This window comes from Marmota monax, unplaced genomic scaffold (assembly GCF_021218885.2).
Source record: "Marmota monax isolate L192 unplaced genomic scaffold, Marmota_monax_Labrador192_F-V1.1 WCK01_AAM20220418_F8-fsc00006, whole genome shotgun sequence".
NCBI lineage: Eukaryota > Metazoa > Chordata > Mammalia > Rodentia > Sciuridae > Marmota > Marmota monax.
In genome coordinates, this window is record NW_026693712.1 from 19134042 (window position 1) to 19153983 (window position 19942).

Sequence of the window (19942 nt, forward strand, 5' to 3'; positions counted from 1 at the left end):
AGTCTCCCGGGGAACAGAACAGTGGCTGGGGAAGTACTAGATCCCTGCCATGGCACAAGAAAGGAATGGGATCCCAAGAGGCAGCCCAGACCCCTCCCCAAGACTGCAGGTTGCTTTGCACCATGAGGCCTGATTAATCTAGGGGAAAAGAGAACATGGCTTCAGGTGAGTGAGGATCCTGGCGGCCCAGGTTCTGAGGTCCGGGATGTGAGCAGGCAGGTGGGGTGCTTCAGTATAAGCCCTTTCCAAGTGGAGGCCATTTCTGTCCTTTCTCCAGGCTGCTCCTTGATGGATCCAGAAGGCCTCTCTTACCAAGAGACCTCACTCTAAATATCCCTGGGCCACCCTTCTCCCCCCTCAAGATGGTCCCAGAAAGCCCCAAACCAGCCCCCCCCAAAACCAGAGAGCAAGAAGCCAGTGGTGCTTCAGTGACACAAACATGCATTCGTTTTATTCACAAAACAGCCTGGTTTCCTAAAACAATACAAACAGCATGTTCATCAGCAGGAAGCTGGCCATGGGCAGGGGGCCCCAGGCCGCAGGGGGCCCCCTGGGCACCCACCCCCACCGGCAGGGGACCACGCAAAGAAGCCCTTTCTTCTGCTGCTATTAGCGAAGCTGAAAAAAGGACTTATTTTCTCTAAGGGAAAGTAGCCAGGATTGGAAATATCAAGACACAGGCCCCCCCAGATCTCAGTGGATAAACAGACAGAACTTTCATCTTTCCAAAATCATCACGATTGGGGTGGGGGGATCCCGGTCAGGGACAGTGGGTGTAGCATGGCTGGCCTGGGCCTGGGGGTGGGGCGGTGCCCCCTCCCCGCAGCGAGCTCCCACCGACAGCTCTGCACACGTGGATGGATACAGAAGGGGCTTCTACACGGCGCCATCAACAATCTCTTTATAAACGTGAGTGGATTCTCCAGGCAAACTATGCACTATTTCATGATCGGAAAGAATCAAAGGAAGTTTAAATGAGGGTGGAGTTAAACTGTGCTAAATTACAGTAGTGCTTATTAGTAACTAGATTTCAAAAGGTTACAGAAAATTTACATTCTCTACACAAAAACGGCATCTCCTGCACAGACAACATCGACATCGACACAGGAAGGAGACTGATTGTCCATTCTTTGCCCAGGAAGTCTCGGTACTTTATAGATTCGTCTTTACCTCTTTGTTGTTGCTGTTGTTCTTCCGAAAAAGCAGTTAAATTTTTTTCTTTTCTTTTTTTTTTTCTTTTTTATACTAGGGACGTGGAGATGTTAAAACGACAACAAAAAATATATATATAAAAACAGGAATGAAATCTGTGAGAGAATATTTTTGGTTCTAAAGACGGGTGCATCCGTTTGTCTTCGCCCGAATCCCTTGCCGGAGACCACGCGAGCAGTGACATTGCACGGAGAGGGCAGCTTTGGGTTCCCGCCGCCGTCACTGAAACCACCGGAAGGCGGCTCCCGTCGGAAGCATCACCTTCTGGCGGGGCGGGAGACAAAAACAAGGAGAGAGTTCAGTCAGGGTCCAGGTGGGCCAAGCGCAAGATGCTCCCCGTGGACGGCCTCATGGTGGAGGGGTAGGCCTGGAGTAAAGGCAGCCACCCCGCAGAGTTCCTGCTATCCTGGCCAGGCCAGGCCAGAGAAGGAGCTGTGACCGCTGGAGGGCCCAGAGCATCCTGAGGCCTCCCGAGCCACTGTGCCCAGGAACCCTCTTTCCACAGGAAAACCCCTTCCCCTGGCCCAAAGGCACCGAGCACCCGGTGGCCATGCCGAAATCTGGGGGCTGTGTCCATGTTTCTGTCAAATCAGCGTGTGCACTGGCTATGTACAGGGGGTGTCTGTCGCGCTCTGCTAGACTGTGCGGTGCATGTGGAACGGTGTGGGGAAAGAGGGTAACTGGTGGTCAACAAGCAGCTGTGTCTATAATGAGATATGAGGACCAGGCAGGTGTGCGTGCTTCTCTACACCGGACGAAAGTGGGTGCCTTTGTTTGCACATAGGCAAACACACCCATGAGGTCTGGGGCTGGAGGGGGTGGCCAGGGGCCATGGCCAGGATACCATTGTTGTTTTCTAACCATTCTGGAGATTTGCGTCAAGCCCACTGGTAGAGGGGCGGTGCCAGGGGCAGGGGACAGAGCAAGCTGAAAAGATGCTTTGTACCCAGGCCTGGCACTCCAGCTAGGTTGTCACGTCTGGGGGCACAGAGACAGGCCCTGCCACAGAGTGGAGAGAAAGCAGCATGGGAACTTCTATGCCTTCTCTAAACCCACCCCATGGTAGACAGGCCCTTGCTGACTTGCCTGTACTGTATCCAGGCTCATGGCCACCCCAGCCCAGGCCCCAAAATCCGTGAACTCGGTGCACAGATTCAGGAATCTTCCAGGCCTCAGCGTAGGGCAGACTAGACTGGAGCTGCTCTACCCCTGGGAGACCTTGGGGGAAAGGCTGAGCTCTATGGGTACATGGGACAGAATCCCTCAAATGGGACAGGGGACAGTTCCAGAATCTCAGATCACGGACTGGATGCTGTAGGACATGTCTCAGAGAAACGGGACCTATATGGTAATGTCAATCCTTGACCCAGAGCCCAGGTGGGGCATCGGTATCCCAGTGCCTTGCAAACTACAGCCTGTTCAGGTTTCAGGATGTGGCTCTGACTTTTAGGGCAGTGAACTGGTTGGTGTCTTGAAGCCAGACCCCCAGGCCCCAGGACTGGCCGGGCCTTCCCCCAGACACTCGCCCAGGTAGGAAATTTGGGCTCCGGGGCTGGGGGATGGGTTTGGACTGCCAGACGGATCAAGAGCCCACACACCTCCCTCTAAGGAGCCGTTACCTCCAGAGCAGCGGAAGGCTTCTTTTTGAGTTCCTCACATTTTCTGAATTTGCAAATCTGATGGCCAGTCTTTCGGTTCCTACAACTGCTGCACTGCTCACAGTTGATGCGCCGCCGGCAGGGCGCACACATGCCGCAGCGTTTCCGCTTCTTCTTGCCCGAGCTGATGGCAGAGGCTAGCTCTCCCTGCATGGGGTACTCGGCCAGGCCGGCCATGTGCAGCGCGCTCTCGGCCAGGAACACACCTGCGGGGGTCATGATGAAGAGGCCCGGGTTGATGGGGAAAGCGCCCAGGTAGGGGAAGTCGGACTGGCCATTGAGGGCCTCGGCGCCCGCCACGGCCTCCATGTCGGGCAGGCCAGCGCCCGCCTCGCTCATCAGTGGTAGGTGCTCCTGCACCACGCGCTTCAGCATCTCCGTGGACTGCGCGAACTGCTGCAGCGTCAGCTGTCCCTCAGCTGCCAGCTCCGAGGCCCGCTCTGCCTTGCTCAGCAGGCTGGCCACAGCACCACTTTTGTGCTTTGAGGTAGGGTTGCTTTTGTCCACCGCCATGGCTGCCGCCAGGTCGTGACCATTGGCCAAGAGGGAGGCCGCGGCCGCAGCCGCCGCTGCCTTGTCAGCAGACTCCCCGCCCATCAGGCTGCCACTGCCACCACTGCCACCAAAGGAAGAGTAGTGGGAGAGGGGGCGGGAACGACGCAGACTCTTGTTCAGGGGTTCGCTGATGATGCCACTCTTGTTCCGACGCTCTGGGGGTGGTGTGTCATCTGCCACCGAGGCTGACGCAGCAGTTGCCACTGCCGCACCCTTTTCAGTTGCTCCTGCCTTTGGGCCACTGCCACTGCTGCTGGTGGTGGTGGTGGTACTGCTGCTGCTGCTGCTGCTGCTACTACTGCCGCCGGCCTCTTGGGAGCCACCGCTGAGGCTCGACATGGTGGGGCCCAGGCCCGGACCCTGCTGCAGAGGGAGGCTGCCAACTGCTGGGGTTCACAGGCAAGTGTTTGGCCCTGCTGCCCACAAAGGAGGTGCCTGGTGGGCCTTGCTTCTCAGGGCCGGCACATGGTCAGGTGTCCCCGTAGAAGAGTCTTTACTCTGTAGGGACAAGAGGATATAGGGTGAGAATAGCAACAAATCCCTCCTCCTTCAACTTCCCCACCATCACCACAGTAACAACCACCAGACTGATGAGGCATTTATTAAGTGCCAAGCCCACCTTGGTTAAGGAATTTTTTATTTGTACTACTTCAGTTAAGACTCAGAAGAACCCTGCAAAGTAGTGGCTGGTAATCCTCTATTTTACAGATGTGGAAAACAAGGTCTAAGAGTATTACTAGCCCAGGCTATGGATGGGGCTCAATGGCAGAGTGTTTGCCTAGCATGCATGGGACCCTGGGCTCCATCCCTAGCGCTGAAAAAGGAAAAAAAAATAATAATAATTACTAGCCCATGGACACATGGGTCTCAGGTGGCACAGTGCAGGCTCAGACCACAGCTCCAAGACATGGATTTGTCCTGCTTTGTTCTAGAACACCTGACAGAGACAGGCACTCCTTCCTTGCTGGGGTGGAAAAGAACTGGAGATACTTATTAACCTTGGAGGATTAGGGTCACTTCTACTTTCTAAACTTCCTTCCCTGGACCTTCCTAGGGAGAGGAGTGCTTAGGATTAGGGTCACTTCTACTTTCTAACCTTCCTTCCCTGGACCTTCCTAGGGAGAGGAGTGCTTAAAGGTATATACCAAAAAGTCTGGGAAGCTGCTCCTGGATTTTCGTTTGGAGATTTCTAATATACATCTGCTATTTCAAGGCTCTGACAAGTACTAGAGGAAAAGGAACCTGGTTGCTATGTATAAACCAGAGTCCCCAGAGTCTGCCAACAGAGTATAGAAACCTTCCTTTTCTTTCCTTCCTTCGTGTGTGGCGCACGCGTGTGAAATCACGAGTGTTCTACACTGAGCTACATCCTCAGCACTTTTTTATTTTTAGGTAACAGGGATTAAACCACAAGGGTGCTTAACCACTGAGCCATATCCCCAGCCCTTTTCTATTTTTTTTAAAAATTTTGAGACAGGGTCTTGGTAAATTGCTGAGATTGGTTTTGAACTTGTTGTCCTCCTGCCTCAGTCTCCTAAGCTGCTGGGACTATAGGCATGAGCCACTGTACCTGGCCACTTTTTATTTTCATTCAAGACAGGGTCTTACAAAGTTGTTAAGGGTCTTGCTAAGGTGCTAAGATTGGCCTTGAACTTGCAATCCTCCTGCCTCAGCCTCCTAAGTTGGTGGGAGGACACAGGCCAGGTTTAGAATCCTTATTTCAAGGAACATCTAACTTCCTACTAGAGAGCAGGCAGCACTGGACCAGAGGACAAGCCTTCCCCTGAGAGGGGGTCAACATGCCTATGCATATACTTCTTCCTCAACTCCCAAACCACAGTCATTATCATCTCAGACTCTACTCTCATGTCTACTTGGGCCTCTGCTGTGCTCTGGCCTGGCTCCCAGATATGGTAGGGGCAGAGGCCTCACAAGATCTGTCAAGAGTCTGGCCTGGGTGAGGTCCACATGAGAACCCAGGGGTGGACTGCAGGCAGGAGGGGCCCCTGGCTGGGGCAGGCAGGAACCAAGGGCAGCTGTGACCCTAGAGAAGTGGAGCCACGTAAAAGCGTGTCCTTCAGCCGCTTCCACGGGTGCCCCTTCCCAAGAGAAGGCCTCTGTACGCGGGCTTCAAGGCTAAGGCATCTGAGCAGCCAGCCTCCACAGCTGGAAGGAACTGGCCCACATGGAGCAGGGTGGCAGTTTCCTCATCAGTTCTGGCTCTCTAGTGTCCCTTCTCTGCCTGCTTCTAAGTTAGCACCTGTCAGAAGAGGGGTGGGAGGACAGGGCCCAGCAGCTGGTGGCTCAGGGGGGAGGCACACATCTGGTAAACCCAGTCCTGTCCTGGGCTTGAAGGAGGGAACACATTGGATCTTTGTCCCCAGACAACCCTATCATCCCCCAGTCCAGCTGCCCCCGACACTCAGCCTGTCCCAGAAGATCATCTAGTCCTTGGCATTATAGAGGGGGAAATGGAGACCCTGAGCAGGCAGAGCCTGCCCCAAGACTGCCAACAAGTGACCACAAAGAGGGGCGAACATGGTCAAGGAAAAAGCTCCACAGTGAGGCAACGCACGCTGGCGTCAAGAGCCGCAAGTTCCTTGGCCCTCCCCAGCGACATGAGCCCACCAAGACTCCTCCCTAGTGAAGGCAGATGCCTGAGGAGGAAGAGCCAGGCAAGCTGGCAGAGTCCAAGACAGACCCAGGAGGGCCTGGCAGTGTCCTGGAGGGGCTAAGGGGTCAGAGGTCAGAAATGTAGTGAGAGCAAAAGGACATTATGTCCAAGGATCAATTTTTCAGCTCAAAGACTGGTGGCATCAGAGACCCTGGTTAGGGGTAGTGGACCAGGGCTAGTGGAGATGAGGGTGGTCACCACCGAGTCACCTCTCCTAGCTCCTGCTCATCTGAAAGGCCAACATGCCCTGGACCACACCCCAGCAGCTCCAGATACAGCAGAAGGGAAAAGGCAGGAGAAGGCAGGGTCTTCACGCTATAGAGGTAGGGCGGGGAGCACTCTGCACCCCGGCCCCTGCGTGCGTCCCCCACTTCTGTGGCCTGCTGGCTGGTGGCAGAAATCAATAGCTGCATTAACGCTGCTCTTGCTCTGCTCGTTGGCTCCCTCCCTCCTCACAGCTCCAGAATCTGGCTCTGCATGCGGGGCGGGCAGGTCAATTAGAAGTCAGCTCCCTTCAACAGCCGGCCCGCGGCCCGCGTTGGTTCAGGGCTGGCGCTCTGGCTGAGGCCCTGCTTTTGTCTCCATCCTGAGTCTCTCTTGGTGGGTACAAACCTTCTGTTCTGTTCATTGCTGGCCCCCTCTTAGAATTTCTCTGACCCTCTACTGTCCTTCCTCAGGGACCACCTGGCCTTAGCTCCCCAGTTCCTGGAACATGATCATGAGCTTGGGACAGAGAATGTGATGTTACTAAACAGGTGCTGCAGAAAGAACATTGGTGTGTCAGCTAGCTCCAGAAGCTGAAGGTAGGGGAGGATACACAAGGGGGACTGGCCCCAGGGGGTTAATTGTCCTCAAAACCCCAGAAAGGGCAGACAACTGCATTTAGTTTTCATGGCCTCTTCCTTACGCTTGTTCCAAATTTGCCCCTGAACCTGCTTATCTCCTTCAGACCTTGGGAAAAGCTGATGCCCTGGTCCCAGTGGACCCCTGATCACAGACCCCGTCTGCCCTACTCACAGAAGGGGAGGACATGGAAGCGACATTCTCCTAGGACCCAGCCTTCTACTACAGGGCACACAGCAACCTCTCCCAGGCCAGTAAGGGCCTGGCAGTGCCCAGGCAAGCAGGGGAGGAGCTGGGGCTGCGTTGAAGCGGAGCGGGAATGAGCGGGAGGGAAAGCTGGCGGGCAGGCGGGCGGCGGCGGGCGCATCCATCATCGGCCCTGCCAGGAACGCATCCAGCCCCCAAAAAGAAATACTGCGCCTGAGGAGGGACAACAAAGGGCTCCGTTTCATCAGCAATGCGGAGCCAGCGCCCCGCCGCCCCGCCAGCCGCGGTCAGCCCACAAAGGACCCCTTTGTCCATGCAGGAGCCGGGCGGGCGAGAGCTGGGACCAGGGGCTGACGGGCGGGGACAGAGCCTAGGGGGCAGGGGAACAAATCATGGAGAGATGGGGACACAGGAGGACATAGCGGCAGAAGAACAGAGACAGGTGGTAGGGATAGAGAATGGAGAGACAGAGGTAGGTTTGAGAACAAGGGACCTGGTGAGGAGGGGGCAAGGGTCAAAGTTAGAGGACAAAGGGCAGACAGGGGACCAGAAACTGGGGTGATGGGGCTCAGAGAGATCTAGGGACCCAAGGTACCTAGTCTGGGCTCAGGTCTTCAGCGTCTGAGAGATCCACAGCCCTGAGAGTCCTAGACTCCAGGGGCACAAGGACCAAGAGAAGCAGTTGGACAAGTCTGCAGAAGGAGACCAGCTGAGACCCACCAGGCTTGGGGAGAAGAGAAGGAGAGAGGAGGATAGAGGGCAGTAAGTTCTTGGCCACAGGGCCAACACCTTTTGTGGCTACACTGGGAAGAGAAAGTCCGAATAGGGTCACCCTGCTACAGGGGACCACTCCCTGCCTCTACCCTAGAAGGCACAGACCCTCTACTCCTGGATCCAGTGTCAACCAAAGTTGGCACTCCGGTTCCCTTAACTAATCCTATCAGCTTGCATTTATTGAGGACCTACTGTGTCCCAGTGTTCTTATGCTTCACATGTTAACGGAACCCAAGGAGAGAACTATTAACCAATTTCAGAGATGAGAAAACTAAGGCTCACTGAAGTTCAAGCAGTCTGCCCAAGGTCAAAGAGCTGGTGCCCAGTAGGGGCAGAGCTTGAGCCTGGAGCCCAAGTATTAGTCACCCTGCTTTGTGACTGCCTTTGTTCTATTTGGGCAATTAACAAGAATGGCCCAGGGCAAGGTGACCCAGTTACCCAACACCCCCCCACCCCAGAACTGTTACCATGCCTGTCACCTCTCTGTGGTCAGGGGTGAGCTGTCACAGACCCCAGGGGAGTGCCCCCACCTGGGGGCTTGGAGATGCACAGGCAGGAATTCAGAATGCTAGACCAGCGACATCATAATGCCAGCAGGCAATGAGGTCACTGGAGGTAGTGGTGGTACCCTCGCTCCACCCTCAGCCCCAGAAGAGCTTCCCTTCACTCCTGTAGGGCTGGGTTCTGAACCCTACAGGCTGGGCAGCGCGGGGGAGGAGATCATATCCTGAGATGGGATGGGATGGCACTGTGTGCCCAGACATACATGTACACAGGTGGATGTTCCAGATGCTTGGCTGCACACAGACCCTCTACCACCTACCTGTTCCAGTGGCAGCCCTTGCCCTGTGATACTTGAGGGACAAAAGGACTCAGACTCTGGTCTTGCCCCCAGGAGTGCACGGGAGTTGGACTGGTGGCCACATGAGCCAGTGGGAAGCAAGAGCTGGAATGGGACAGAGCAGGGCAGGAGGCCTTCCTGGAGGAAGGGGCTGCCACAGAGGTTTCCAGAGAGGATGCCACCTGAAAGCATCACTAAGAAGCAGGGAGGCAGGTGTGAGGTGTGGCCAGGAGCTTGAATGGGTCCCAACTGAACAGGGCCTTGAGACCAAGGGCATGATTTTTAAAAACAGCTTTATTGAAATATAGCTTACATACTATAAAATCTGCCCATTTTTAAGGGTGTAATTCGATACACCCTTATATATAAGATTTTGAGTACATTTTTTACTGTGCAATAGTCACCCTTTTCAAGTACAGGGTTTGTCCAAGACACCTACCCTCCTTGATTCCTTGCTAGCTGTACCAGTCTTCCAGGTCTTTCCTGCCTGCAGATGAAAGGCTTTCTGGAGGAGACTGCATTTGGGGACCCCAAGGCACTGGCCACCTGGATGATAGTAGGTGGGCTCTGCAAACCCACATGCCCTGGCACAAGTCAATTTCTACAGTTGCTGAGAGCCCCACCACAGCCCTCCACCCACTTTGGTGAAGTGGTCTCCTTGGTCTCCAAGGCGAGATGGACAGACAGATGGCATGCAGACCTGTGGTGGCAGGAAGCGCAGGCCACAGGCTACGATGGGTGAACTAAGCTGAGCAATGGTGTGTGCGTGTGTGTGTGCGCGCGCGCTCTGTCTCTGATCTCCATGATTCAGCCTGGGGAGTTTCCAGAGGGGAAAAAGCCCCACTCAAGTCCAGGAGAAACACCCTGTGACAGTGATCTTGGAGACAGAAACACAGCCCCAGCTGATACTATAACCCCAAGACCAACCGTCAAGGACAGAAAGGGCACTGTGGTCGCACTTCCTGGACTCTACCCTGACATCTGGCCTTCCTCTTAAACCCCTTCTCCTACGGCAGGTGCCACCCCTTTCTTAGCCTGAAACAGGCTGAGACACAAGTTTCCAGAAAAACCGCAGAGGCATGTGGGCCTCTGTTCCTCTTCTAGAGCTCCCCAAAACAGTGGGCGGAAAGGCTCAGCCCATTCATGGAGTAGCACCCTAAAGCCCCAGGGAGCAGGTGTGCTCTTGACCTGGGTTCTAGGGAGTGGGACGATGAGGAGCCTAGGATGCCTCTGAAAGACAGAACCCTCCTCAACTAACACCTCCTTCAGGCCGGATTCTGAAGGCTTTAAAGGATCAGGCAAGTCTTTCCTTATTTTGTGACTTTGGCATACAGCCTTTGAATCCTGTTTCCTCATGTCACATAGGACCACAAGGGTCACAACTAACACACTCCTTCCTCTGTGCCAGACATCATGTATGCTTTACCTCACACCCACCCTCTGAAGGAAGAAATGGACTGCCCTGTTTAGAGCAGGAAATTTGATGAGCAGTTGTGATGTACATAAAATGCTACCCTGCCTACTGGTGACCCCTGGATCTTGGGGAGTGCTCTGTCCTTTGGAGTTCCTGTGTGAGGTGTATGTTTGTCTGCAGGGTGGGTGGCACCTTTCAACAGGAGTGGGTAGGAACTGGAGAGGTGTGGGTTTGTGGCCCTGCCCTTTCCCATCTGAAAAATATGAAGAATGGTTCTTTCCTGGGCAGGGGGTGGGGGTGGGGATAAAGGGGAATTGAACTCAGGGGCACTCAACCACTGAGCCACATCCCTAGCCCTATTTTGTGTTTTATTAGAGACAGGGTCTCACTGAGTTGCTTAGCTCCTTGCTGTTGCCGAGGTTGGCTTTGAACTCACCATCCTCCTGCCTCAGCCTCCCAAGCCACTGGGATTACAGACTTGCGTCACCAAACCTGGTAGAATGGTTCTTGCTCCTCAGCCCAAACTGCAGGAATCATGACCCCACAGGGTCCCATGGGGAAGGAGAGAGATACGGGGCGGGCGGGGGGAAAGATTCCAAATAGTGACTCCCCATCTACCCTCTGAGTCTCAGAAGGCCTGAATCAATGATATGACTTGCAGGTAGGGAGGCAGACCTGAAGAGAAGGGTTTTGAGCAAGTCACATGGTTTAGAATGAGCCCCAGATGATGCATAGCTTACTGGGGCAAGTGCGTGCTTCTCCAAAGGACATGACAATGGCAGGTCCGCTAAGAATGAGCACTCACTCTCTGCCAGGTCCTATGCATTTTACCAATGGATTCTCTCTATTTCCCTTTATTTGACCGTCATCATCCTCATTTTATAGATGAGGCAACTGAGGCTTAGGGAGATAAAGTTACTTAAGGTCACGAGGTCAGTAGGTGGCAGAGCCAGGACTTAAACCCAGGTCTGTGTTATTCCAGGGCCTGGCTCTCCAAGGACTCCAAGGAAAATGGTGAGAGGGATGTCAGCTGGAATATGAGGCCCAGTTCAGCTCTCAGCCTGGGGTTGCCCCGAAGTTCCCCATGGGTCTTCGGGGTGGTTCTCAGGCTTTGGGCAAATCACCTTAGGGCACTGTTGCGGCAAAGTCCTCAGCTGTGCCTCAAGGCCCAGGAAGACAGGGGAAGGGGCTCTGGGTGGGCCGGACAGGCCAGGCTGGGCCAGAGCTCCGGGCATTCCGGCGGCCTCCGCAGGAAGCAGAACGGGACGGAAACCGGCTCCTGCTGCCTCCCCCAGAATCCTGTGGGCAGCCCAGCCGGCTGCACAGAGGCCCTCTTTGTGCCTGCCCCAACCCGCCACCAGCGGCTGGCCCAGGGTTTTGAGTTTCCTGGGGGGTGGGGGCCCAGCCACCACTAAGCCTCCAGCTACCTCCCCCTCTTGGGGGCAGTCACAGCAGTCCACAGCTGGAGGAGGAAGTGAGTGGATGGACAGGGCTGCCCAGAGACCTTGGGGACCTGGGGTCTGCCCACATCCTATTTCCCCAACATTCACATATCTTAATCGGGGGTGATAGAACCCAAGCAGTCATCCCCCTGAACCTGATGGCAGCCACCAAACCCATCATGACCCAGTTGGACCCACCCCTCCATCCCACTGCTCTTGGGTCAGAGCAGTGTACATGAAGAGACTGGCCAGGTGCAGGGGGGATGTACATCTGTCCCGCCACCATTTCCCACTTTCAGGACACAGAGGCACATCAAGCAGAGTCCTCAAGTTCATGTCCCAAATTTCAGGAGATAAAAGTCTCTTGAGTATATAACTGCATAAGAAACAAGGGCACAGGGGCAGAGTGTGTGTTGTGAGAAGCAGCACTACGTATGTGTGTATGAGTGTATGGTGTGTCTGTCTGTCTGTATTTATTTGGCACTAGGGATTGAACCGGTACCATAGGGCTTAACCACTGAGCCCTTTTTTATATTTTATTTAGAGACAGGGTCTCTCTGAGTTGGTTAGGGTCTTGCTAAGTTGCTGAGGCTGGCTTGGAACTCATGATCCTCCTGCCTCAGCCTCCTGAGCCGCTGGGATTCCAGGTATGTGCCACCATGCCCAGAATGAGTATATTTAAACGTGTACTGGAAGATATGCCAGACAACTGCATGCTATGTATGTGTTTGGTGGACTGTGGCTGTGCCCAGGTGCATGTGTAGTTTCAGATGTCACCCTTGGTGGACTGGAGTACACTGCTGTTCTCACAAGTTTTATATGCCAGCACAGGTGGAGGTGTCTGTGTGACCTCCCTGTGTGTAAGGTAGAGGTGTGTGCTGTTCACACCTGTGAATGTGTGCAGAATTGTGTGGTGTACAAGTAGATCAGTTTACATGGCAGGAGGATGTCTGTGCAGATCAACCTGCCTGCACCACGGGAACACCAGTGTGTGCACACTGAGCTGTCAGGGGCACTGGGACGGATGTGAGGCTGCAGCCTGACTGGGATGAGGATGGTAAGGACAGGAACTAGTGTCAGCTGCTAGGGCCCCTATGGAAACAGGAAGCTGCCCACAGGTGCACCTGTGCTGTGGTGGGGGCTGGGCTCTACCCAGGTTCAGTCTGTCCCTGTGAGAAACCCATGGTTCTACTAGCAGAGAACCTGTCTGGGCCATGAGGGAGGCACCTGTCTTGTCTGCTGTTCAAGGTCCAACAGCTCTGGCCTGAGCACAGGAAAAAAAAAAAAAAAACTGGAAAACAAAGCCCCCAGACCGCAGGCCGTCCCTGTAGAGGCATGGGGGAGGCAGCAAGAAGGGGGGGGGGAGGGAGGGAGGGAGGGAGGGAGGTGTCGCTGCAGCCCCGGAACACAAAAATAATGAGGCGAGAGGGGCCATGGGGCCGAGCCGGCTGGTTCCGGAGTCGCTATCTGACCTTGACAGATGCCACAGCTGGGCGCCTGGAGAGGAGCTGCCGCCACCCGCCGCCACCCGCCGCCACTGTACAGCAGACCCCCCCACCTCCCCTAGGCCAGGGTCGATGGAGGCTCAGGCAGGCCAGCCACTGGCAGCTCCCTACCAGGCGTGAGCAAGGAGACCTCAGTGTGCCTCCCAGAAGCCAGGTGGAGAGGGAGAGAGAGGGTCTGGAGGCAATAGTGAGGCGGGAATGAGGTCTCCCGAGGGTGCCCTAGCCCTCAGGTGTGGCTGTGTGTGCGAGAAACCCACAGAGCTTGTCATTGTGCTTGTGTAGCTTTGCTGTGCTGCCAAGTACGTGTGGAGAAGGGAAGCAAAGTGTGAGTGTGGATGTGACAGAGACAAAGATTGTGCTGTGTGCATCTGTCCTTGGGGTCACACAGAACTAGAGGGACAGGCTAATGTTCCTAAAGTGGGTGTGGACACATCACTCAGGGGTGGTCAGTGATCACTACCCCACCCCCTTCCAGAGCTATAGCTGTCCTGGAGGGTGCAAACCACACTTGTGCTAGGGGTGGGGGGAGGACAAAGAGAGCCATAACAGCCCCCAAGTCCTGTCATTTGCAGATGGAGGAGAGGTACCCTACCACCCTTCCTAGCCAACCTCTCTCCCACTGTGGTAGACGTGTCCACACTGGGTAACAGGCACAGGGCTGGGCACGCCACTCTGGGGATGACAGCAAGGGGCCAGGGTGTGAGCTGCAGGAAGGGATGCTGGGCTGGAGGTGGATTAGCAATTCCGAGCACTGGCTGCATAATTAAAAAATCATTACGGAAGGCAGGCGGGCAGAGCCGAGTGTGAGCTCACGCTTGGAGCGGGCGGGGACACAGCCATGGTGCTCCCCCTCAACTGCTTCCCCGAGGAAAAATCCCACCTGCTAATATAATTATGGAAAAACACTAGCACGGAAATTCTGTTTCAGCAAACAACGGGCCTGAATGTCCAGGACCTGCCTGGCCCCCCATATAGCTAGCAGGCTGTCATTGGTATCCAGGGCTCACAGCAGGGAGGCAGGCCCTGTTGGGTCCAGATTCTGACCTCCACACCTCAGCACCTCCAGAGAGGAGAGGAAAGAGGTTGGGGTGACATATAAAGCCCAGCTCCCCAAGTCCCAAATCCAGGAGGAAACTGGTGGGTCTTGATAGTTTACAAATGGGGAAACTGAGACTAAGGAATCTGAATAAGGTCACTGATTGAGGCGAAGCTGAGCAGGCAGTGGATGCCATGAACCAATGCAATACCCAAGAGCTCAGCACTACCCTTCCCCTGTGGCCCAGCTTCCTTCTCATCAGCCACCCGCAGCCCCTTCTGCTCTGGCTGCTGATAAGCATCTCTCCCTGACTCTGAAGGGGACCGTGCACCCCAGCACCTCAGGAGCTGTGCTCCACCGTGGGGGTGTGCTGGATCCCAGGCTCCAGTTCAGACACAGGGCGTCCTGGGCTCATCTGGGTTAAGCCAGGCAAGCAGAGCTGGCTCCTGCCCGAGAAAGGCGGCCAGCTCTGGGGCACAGGCCCCAGAAGGGCAGGAACAGCAGCCATCACCTCGGGCCTGGAGCGGGCAGCGGGCGGCGCGGGGAGGGAGCTGGGCCTAATTAGTCGGCCTGGGACCCGGCGGGCGCCGGGCGGCAGACGCGGCGGCCGAGCCGCACAGGCACGTCCGCGGCCGGCCGGGAGGCGGCGGGAGCCGGGAGACTGTGGCGCCCCGAGACGCGGCGGGGCAGGCGGCCTGGGAAGGCCTGGGCCAAGGAGATTCCGCAGCGCGCAGGCCTGCCTCCCCTCACTCTCCGGTGCCACCAGGCGCAGCAATTAGAGGCTTTCAAAGTTTGTCCTTAATTGGTTTCATTTTTGCCTCATAAATGATTCATGGCCCCGGAGGTCTGGGAGGCGGAGGGAGTGGCAGGGGAAATTTGGGGAGGATTTCGCCTGGGGCCAGCCCCCCTACCTGGTTGGGGAGGGGCATGGCTCCAGCCCAGTGGATGAGAGGGACTGGGGAAGCCTTGGGCAGGTGGGACCCTGCCGCAAAAATAAAAACCCAGGCGTTTTTACAGCTAATTAGGCACTGCAACTTCTCTGCAGACCAAGAGCTGTGTCCAGGCCCAGCTACCACAGCTGCTGGGCCCTGGGAACATGAACAATAATGCAATGACAACAAAATAACAACGTCAGAAGTAATAATAACGGTGGCAAACACTCAGAGCTTTTGCTAGGTCCAGGCACCAGCTAAGAACAACATAGGCATTATCTCTTCAGACCCCCACCTCCCAGCACTAAAGGAAGAGGTACTTAAATCCCTGTTTTACAGATGAAGAAACTCAGGCTCAGAAAGATTTAAGGTCCCCCCAAACCCTGCCTTAAAAAAATATTTTTTAGTTGTGATGGACACAATTACCTTTATTTTTATGTGATGCTGAGCATCAAACCCTGTGCCTCACCTGTGCTAGGTGAGCAGGGAGAGCACCCTATCACTGAGCCACAACCCCAGCCCAAGTTCTGCCCTTTGACCCCTGCCTGATGTCAGAATCCCTCACTCCCCAAGGTCATGGACAAGGATGAAAGTCTGGTATTAGGAACATAGCCTGTCAGGTGGGCCAGGGCCCCCAGGAAATCTAGGAATGGTAATTATTTCTTCAGGGAAGGCCCCAGAGGGCACCAAGTGGTCCTACAACCACCTAAGCCAACTTAGCTCTGCCCCTCAAATAGGCTGCATGACCTTGGCTGAACAATGTCTTCATGTGACCCATATGTAAGATGGAAACACACTTTTGAACAACTAACAATGAAAAATTAAAAAAAAAAAAAAAAAAAGATGGAAACACACAGAAGTCCTATGACCAATGGGTCTGTCCAGTGCTAACCCTGCGCTGGGCACCGAGACAGAGAAGAAATTTCATGGAACTCACCTCAGGGACATACACAGAAGAATTTAACAATTTATGCAGAGAACCTTGAATATTCAGCCAGGGGGCTAACGGGATGGGGAAGGATGGGGACATAGAAGGGAGAGCTTCTTGGAGGAGGCGAAGTGGGCAAAGGAAGTTCCCTATTACCCCATACTCGGCCCACACAGGATGGTCAGGGTGTGGGTATGGCCACAAAAATTGGGGTCAGGCCTTGAAGAAACCCAGAACTATGGACACACCAGACAGATGTGAGATATGAAGTTCCCAGATCTGCCTGCCCATAAAGGGTACTTTTTTCCCCTGAGGGTAGATGCTGGATAACTGACACCCTCCACCCAGGCCTGCTAGTTGTTTGTTCTTGGCTGCTTCGCAAACATCACCTCCTCTCAGATTCTTCAGTTCCTTGGTCCCAACCCCACGCATTCATTGAGTTCCCCTCCCAAACCCACTGGCCTCTCAGGCCCCATTTACAGCTCGGTCCCACATGGTTGGCTCCCTTCTCTCCCACCCAGCCCACCTCCACCACGCAGTGAAAAAGCCTGGTGCCAGGGCCAAACACTTCAAGTGGTTATGCCTCCCTGTACCCCACCATGGCTTCTGAATGGCTATGTGATCACCCCTACTTCTTAGATGAAGAAATAAGCCTCAATGAAAGGAACTGCCCAAGGTCACACAGCTTGGGGAACCCAGACCAACAATCTGGAGAACCCCTTGTTTCTCACCTTGGTGGCCTCCTAGGGATTTAGGACCCTGACCTGTCCCAGCCCTTCCCCTACCTGGAGAAAGTCTGCCCACACTCCTCCAGAAATAGGGACTTAGTTCAGCTGAAGCTTGTGGTCAGTGGTCCTGTGGGGAGTCCAGAGGAAGTGGGGGTCCACATGTACCCCAAGACCCTTGAGGTATGTTGCCTCCAGTCTCATCCCAGCTGGGTGTTGCTGAGAATTGGGTGTGGGAAGCCCCTACCTGTATACACAAAGGACAACAAATATGTTGGTGGGGGAGGGCAGTGGGAGGAGAAGGATACAAAATAAATACTGCTGGGGTGATGGATTGGAGGGGGCTGGCTATGTTCCATGATCCCCTCCTTAGGGAACAGTCAATTTTAAGGGCTCTATCACCCACTCTTTGAAGGGGGCTGCTTATGGGTTCCAAAGAGCTGGGGTGTTCATCCTTTGGGAAGAAGACTAAGCTTCATGCCCCTCCTACCTGATGCTGCTAGAGGACAGGTACAACAACCTGGGCATTTGCACAATGGGCACGGTAGTGTCCTTCCAGCCCTTTGCAAAAAGCTTTAAGAATAGGCTTAGCGGTTTTTCTTGAGAAAAGAAGTTTGAAAAAAATGGACAAAACATTCATTGGTCTATGTTGGCTCGGGGTACTTGAGACACTGTGATCCACGTACAGTGGAAGCTGACAATGGCTCGCCGGACACACAAACAAGTGGCTGAGATTCACCTTCAGTGAGTCTAGTCAATAAACCCTGTCTGTGTGCCCACTCTGGGCCAGGACACTGGTCTGCTCTTTGCTCCTCACTGTCCATCTACCTGTCTCAGGGCTGCCCAGCTGGGTCACTGGGGTCCCCCTCCCCAGCCTGCCCAGGAAGCCACATGTCTCCTGTGGGTCAGCACTGACGTCAACAAGACCAGCCGGGCGTGGAGCCCGCCACCTCCGGAACCACCAATTAATTAACTTTTTTCAAATTAATTTCCCAAGCAAAATTCCATAATTACATGTCTCCATCAGCCCAAGCTGGGCAGGCAAGAGGACCCCACATGAGGTAGAACATGGAATGAGGGGTGTCCAAGCTAGTCCTGGGACCAGGTTAGAGAGGCCACTGGGGATTTGGTTTCACTGTGGCAGTATGTTTACTTGGCTTCCTTATGGGGAGGGGGCCAAGAGGCCAGAGCCCTCAGCCAGTGAGCCAGAAGGCGAGGGACTCAGAGACCTGTGGCCTGCCCAGCTCATCCTGCTGCCCCCATCCTCCACCCCAGTGCCCCTAAACCACAACGGATTTTGGCATGGCCCAGTAGCAGTACATGCATTGCGAGGCTGAGGAGGCCGTGGCTGCGGCGTTCTAATTTCCCAAAGGGGCTGAGATTAATTAGCTCACACACAGGCGCAGAGAGGGAGAGGAGAGGGGGAGCAGGGGCGGGCAGCTTCAGGAGAAGAGCTGGCTGGCGCTCCCCCCTGCCCGCCCAGCAGGCAGTCAGGCGGCCTTGACAGCCTGGGTGCTCTGAAGGTCAGTGGCCAAGTCGGCTGAGCCAGCAGACTGGCACCGTCTCCTTCCCAGAATTCTCAAGACCAAGGCTGGAGGGACAGGAAGCTGGAGGACTGGGTGGGGGAGGGGCCCCACTGTCACTCTCATGGAGTCTAGCTAGGTGCTCTGTCCTCACCATCTTGCTCCACCCTCAGAGAAGTCCAAAGAGGTTGGCACCATTTCACAGATGAGGATGCTGAGGCTCAGACTGAGTGTGGCAGTGACTGGCTGAGGTCACACCCAAGTTGTAGACAATGAAGGTGAGCCTGAAATGCAGGTTGCCCAACTCTAGTGTCCACCCTGCTCCCATATTCCTGTGCCACAGTAGAAGCTCAGGACCTGGGGGCACCTGAGGAGTGAATGCCAGTCATGGGTTTGTGAGTGGGAAATGAACTTACCCCTGCCTCTGAGCATGTGTAGGGTGGACGCAGTCATTTCACAGATGAAGAGACTGAGACCAAAAAGGGGAAGTGATCTGACTGAGGTGAGGAGTAACCTCCAGCAAAGTCAACCTGGCTTGGGGACCTTTAGTGAGTCCCCCAGGGCCACATGGAGCTGGCGATTTTTGGCTAAGCAACAAGATTTGGGGGTGGAGGGGATCCACAGGCTGCTCCTGTGTACTGAAGAGGAAGTATACACTGAAGGGAACTTTCTCAACAATTGCCTGCAGGCTTTCCCAAAGAAAAGCAAGGAGCCCCCAGCAAGGTGGGGATGGGGGAGGTGTGTGACCCTGAGCAAACCCCTCGGTGGCTCTCCTAAGCCTAGCAATGGAGTTTCCCAGAACTTGTTTGCAGATCCTTGCAACCTCAAGGGGCAACAAGCTGCTCTCAGGGACATTCCCTACCCTCAGCCCCCAAGTGAGACATTTCCCATGCTGAAGCCATAGCCAAAGGGGCTCACCCTTCCAAGGACTAAAGGCCCCAGCAGTCCCAAAGCCCTTGGGTTCAACTTGGGGAGTGCCTCCAGTAGACAGCAGAGAGTCCTAGGACAGTTAAAACGGGGGAGGGAAAAGGGCTGGCCCAACTATGAATATGACTCAGCATGTGTGATCACGCATGGTGGGGAGCCCCTCTTCTCATAGGCACAGGCTAAAGCCATGGAAGGGTCCATCTGGACTCCAAGAGTCAGGGTTCCTTTCCTTGCTCTGCAGTCTTCAGCCTAGGTGACTGCAGACAAGTTGCTGAACTTTGCTGAACTCATGTCTTGTGCGGTGAAATGCAGATGTCAGCCCTAACCCATCAAAGCCCTGGAGAAGATACATGCGAAACTCTTGGTTTTGGGTCAGCATGCAGTAGGTTCTCAACATACGATAGCTGTGTTATTTTTTATTGTCATCATCTGCCAGCATGAGTGTCAAGGACAGCTCAGGCCTGGAACATTAGATGACCTAGGTGGTAGCCCCAGTTCTGCCACTGCTCGGATTTAAGCTCAAAGCCAATCCCCTCATGACTATTTCCCCAGCCCCAATTCCAAGGACCCCCCAGCCCTCTACCCTGCAGGCCCATGGGGAGCTGATGAGCATATGGTAGGGTCTGACGGTTACGTATAAGGAGAGTAATACCAGCTGGCCAGATCTGTACCTGTACTTCCTCTTCTGGCCACAGGAAGAACCCACCTATACCTCCTGCGGCCCTTTCCTCCTACCTCCCCAGCCC

General features: G+C 54.8%; 1 protein-coding gene across 3 annotated transcripts in view; it reads right to left on the minus strand.

Moving 5' to 3' along the window:
- Positions 1-424: 424 nt before the first annotated feature.
- Positions 425-19942, minus strand: part of Cxxc5 (CXXC finger protein 5) — a 57977-nt gene continuing 38459 nt past the window's right edge. For all 3 annotated transcript variants that reach the window (XM_058584289.1, XM_046460251.2, XM_046460250.2), the window contains exons 2-3: positions 2832-3923; positions 425-1476 (exon numbers count right to left, since the gene is read on the minus strand). In XM_058584289.1, coding sequence (XP_058440272.1) covers positions 1432-1476; positions 2832-3764 — 978 coding nt within the window. In that variant the 5' untranslated portion in view covers positions 3765-3923 and the 3' untranslated portion in view covers positions 425-1431. The remainder of the gene's footprint in view (positions 1477-2831; positions 3924-19942) is intronic.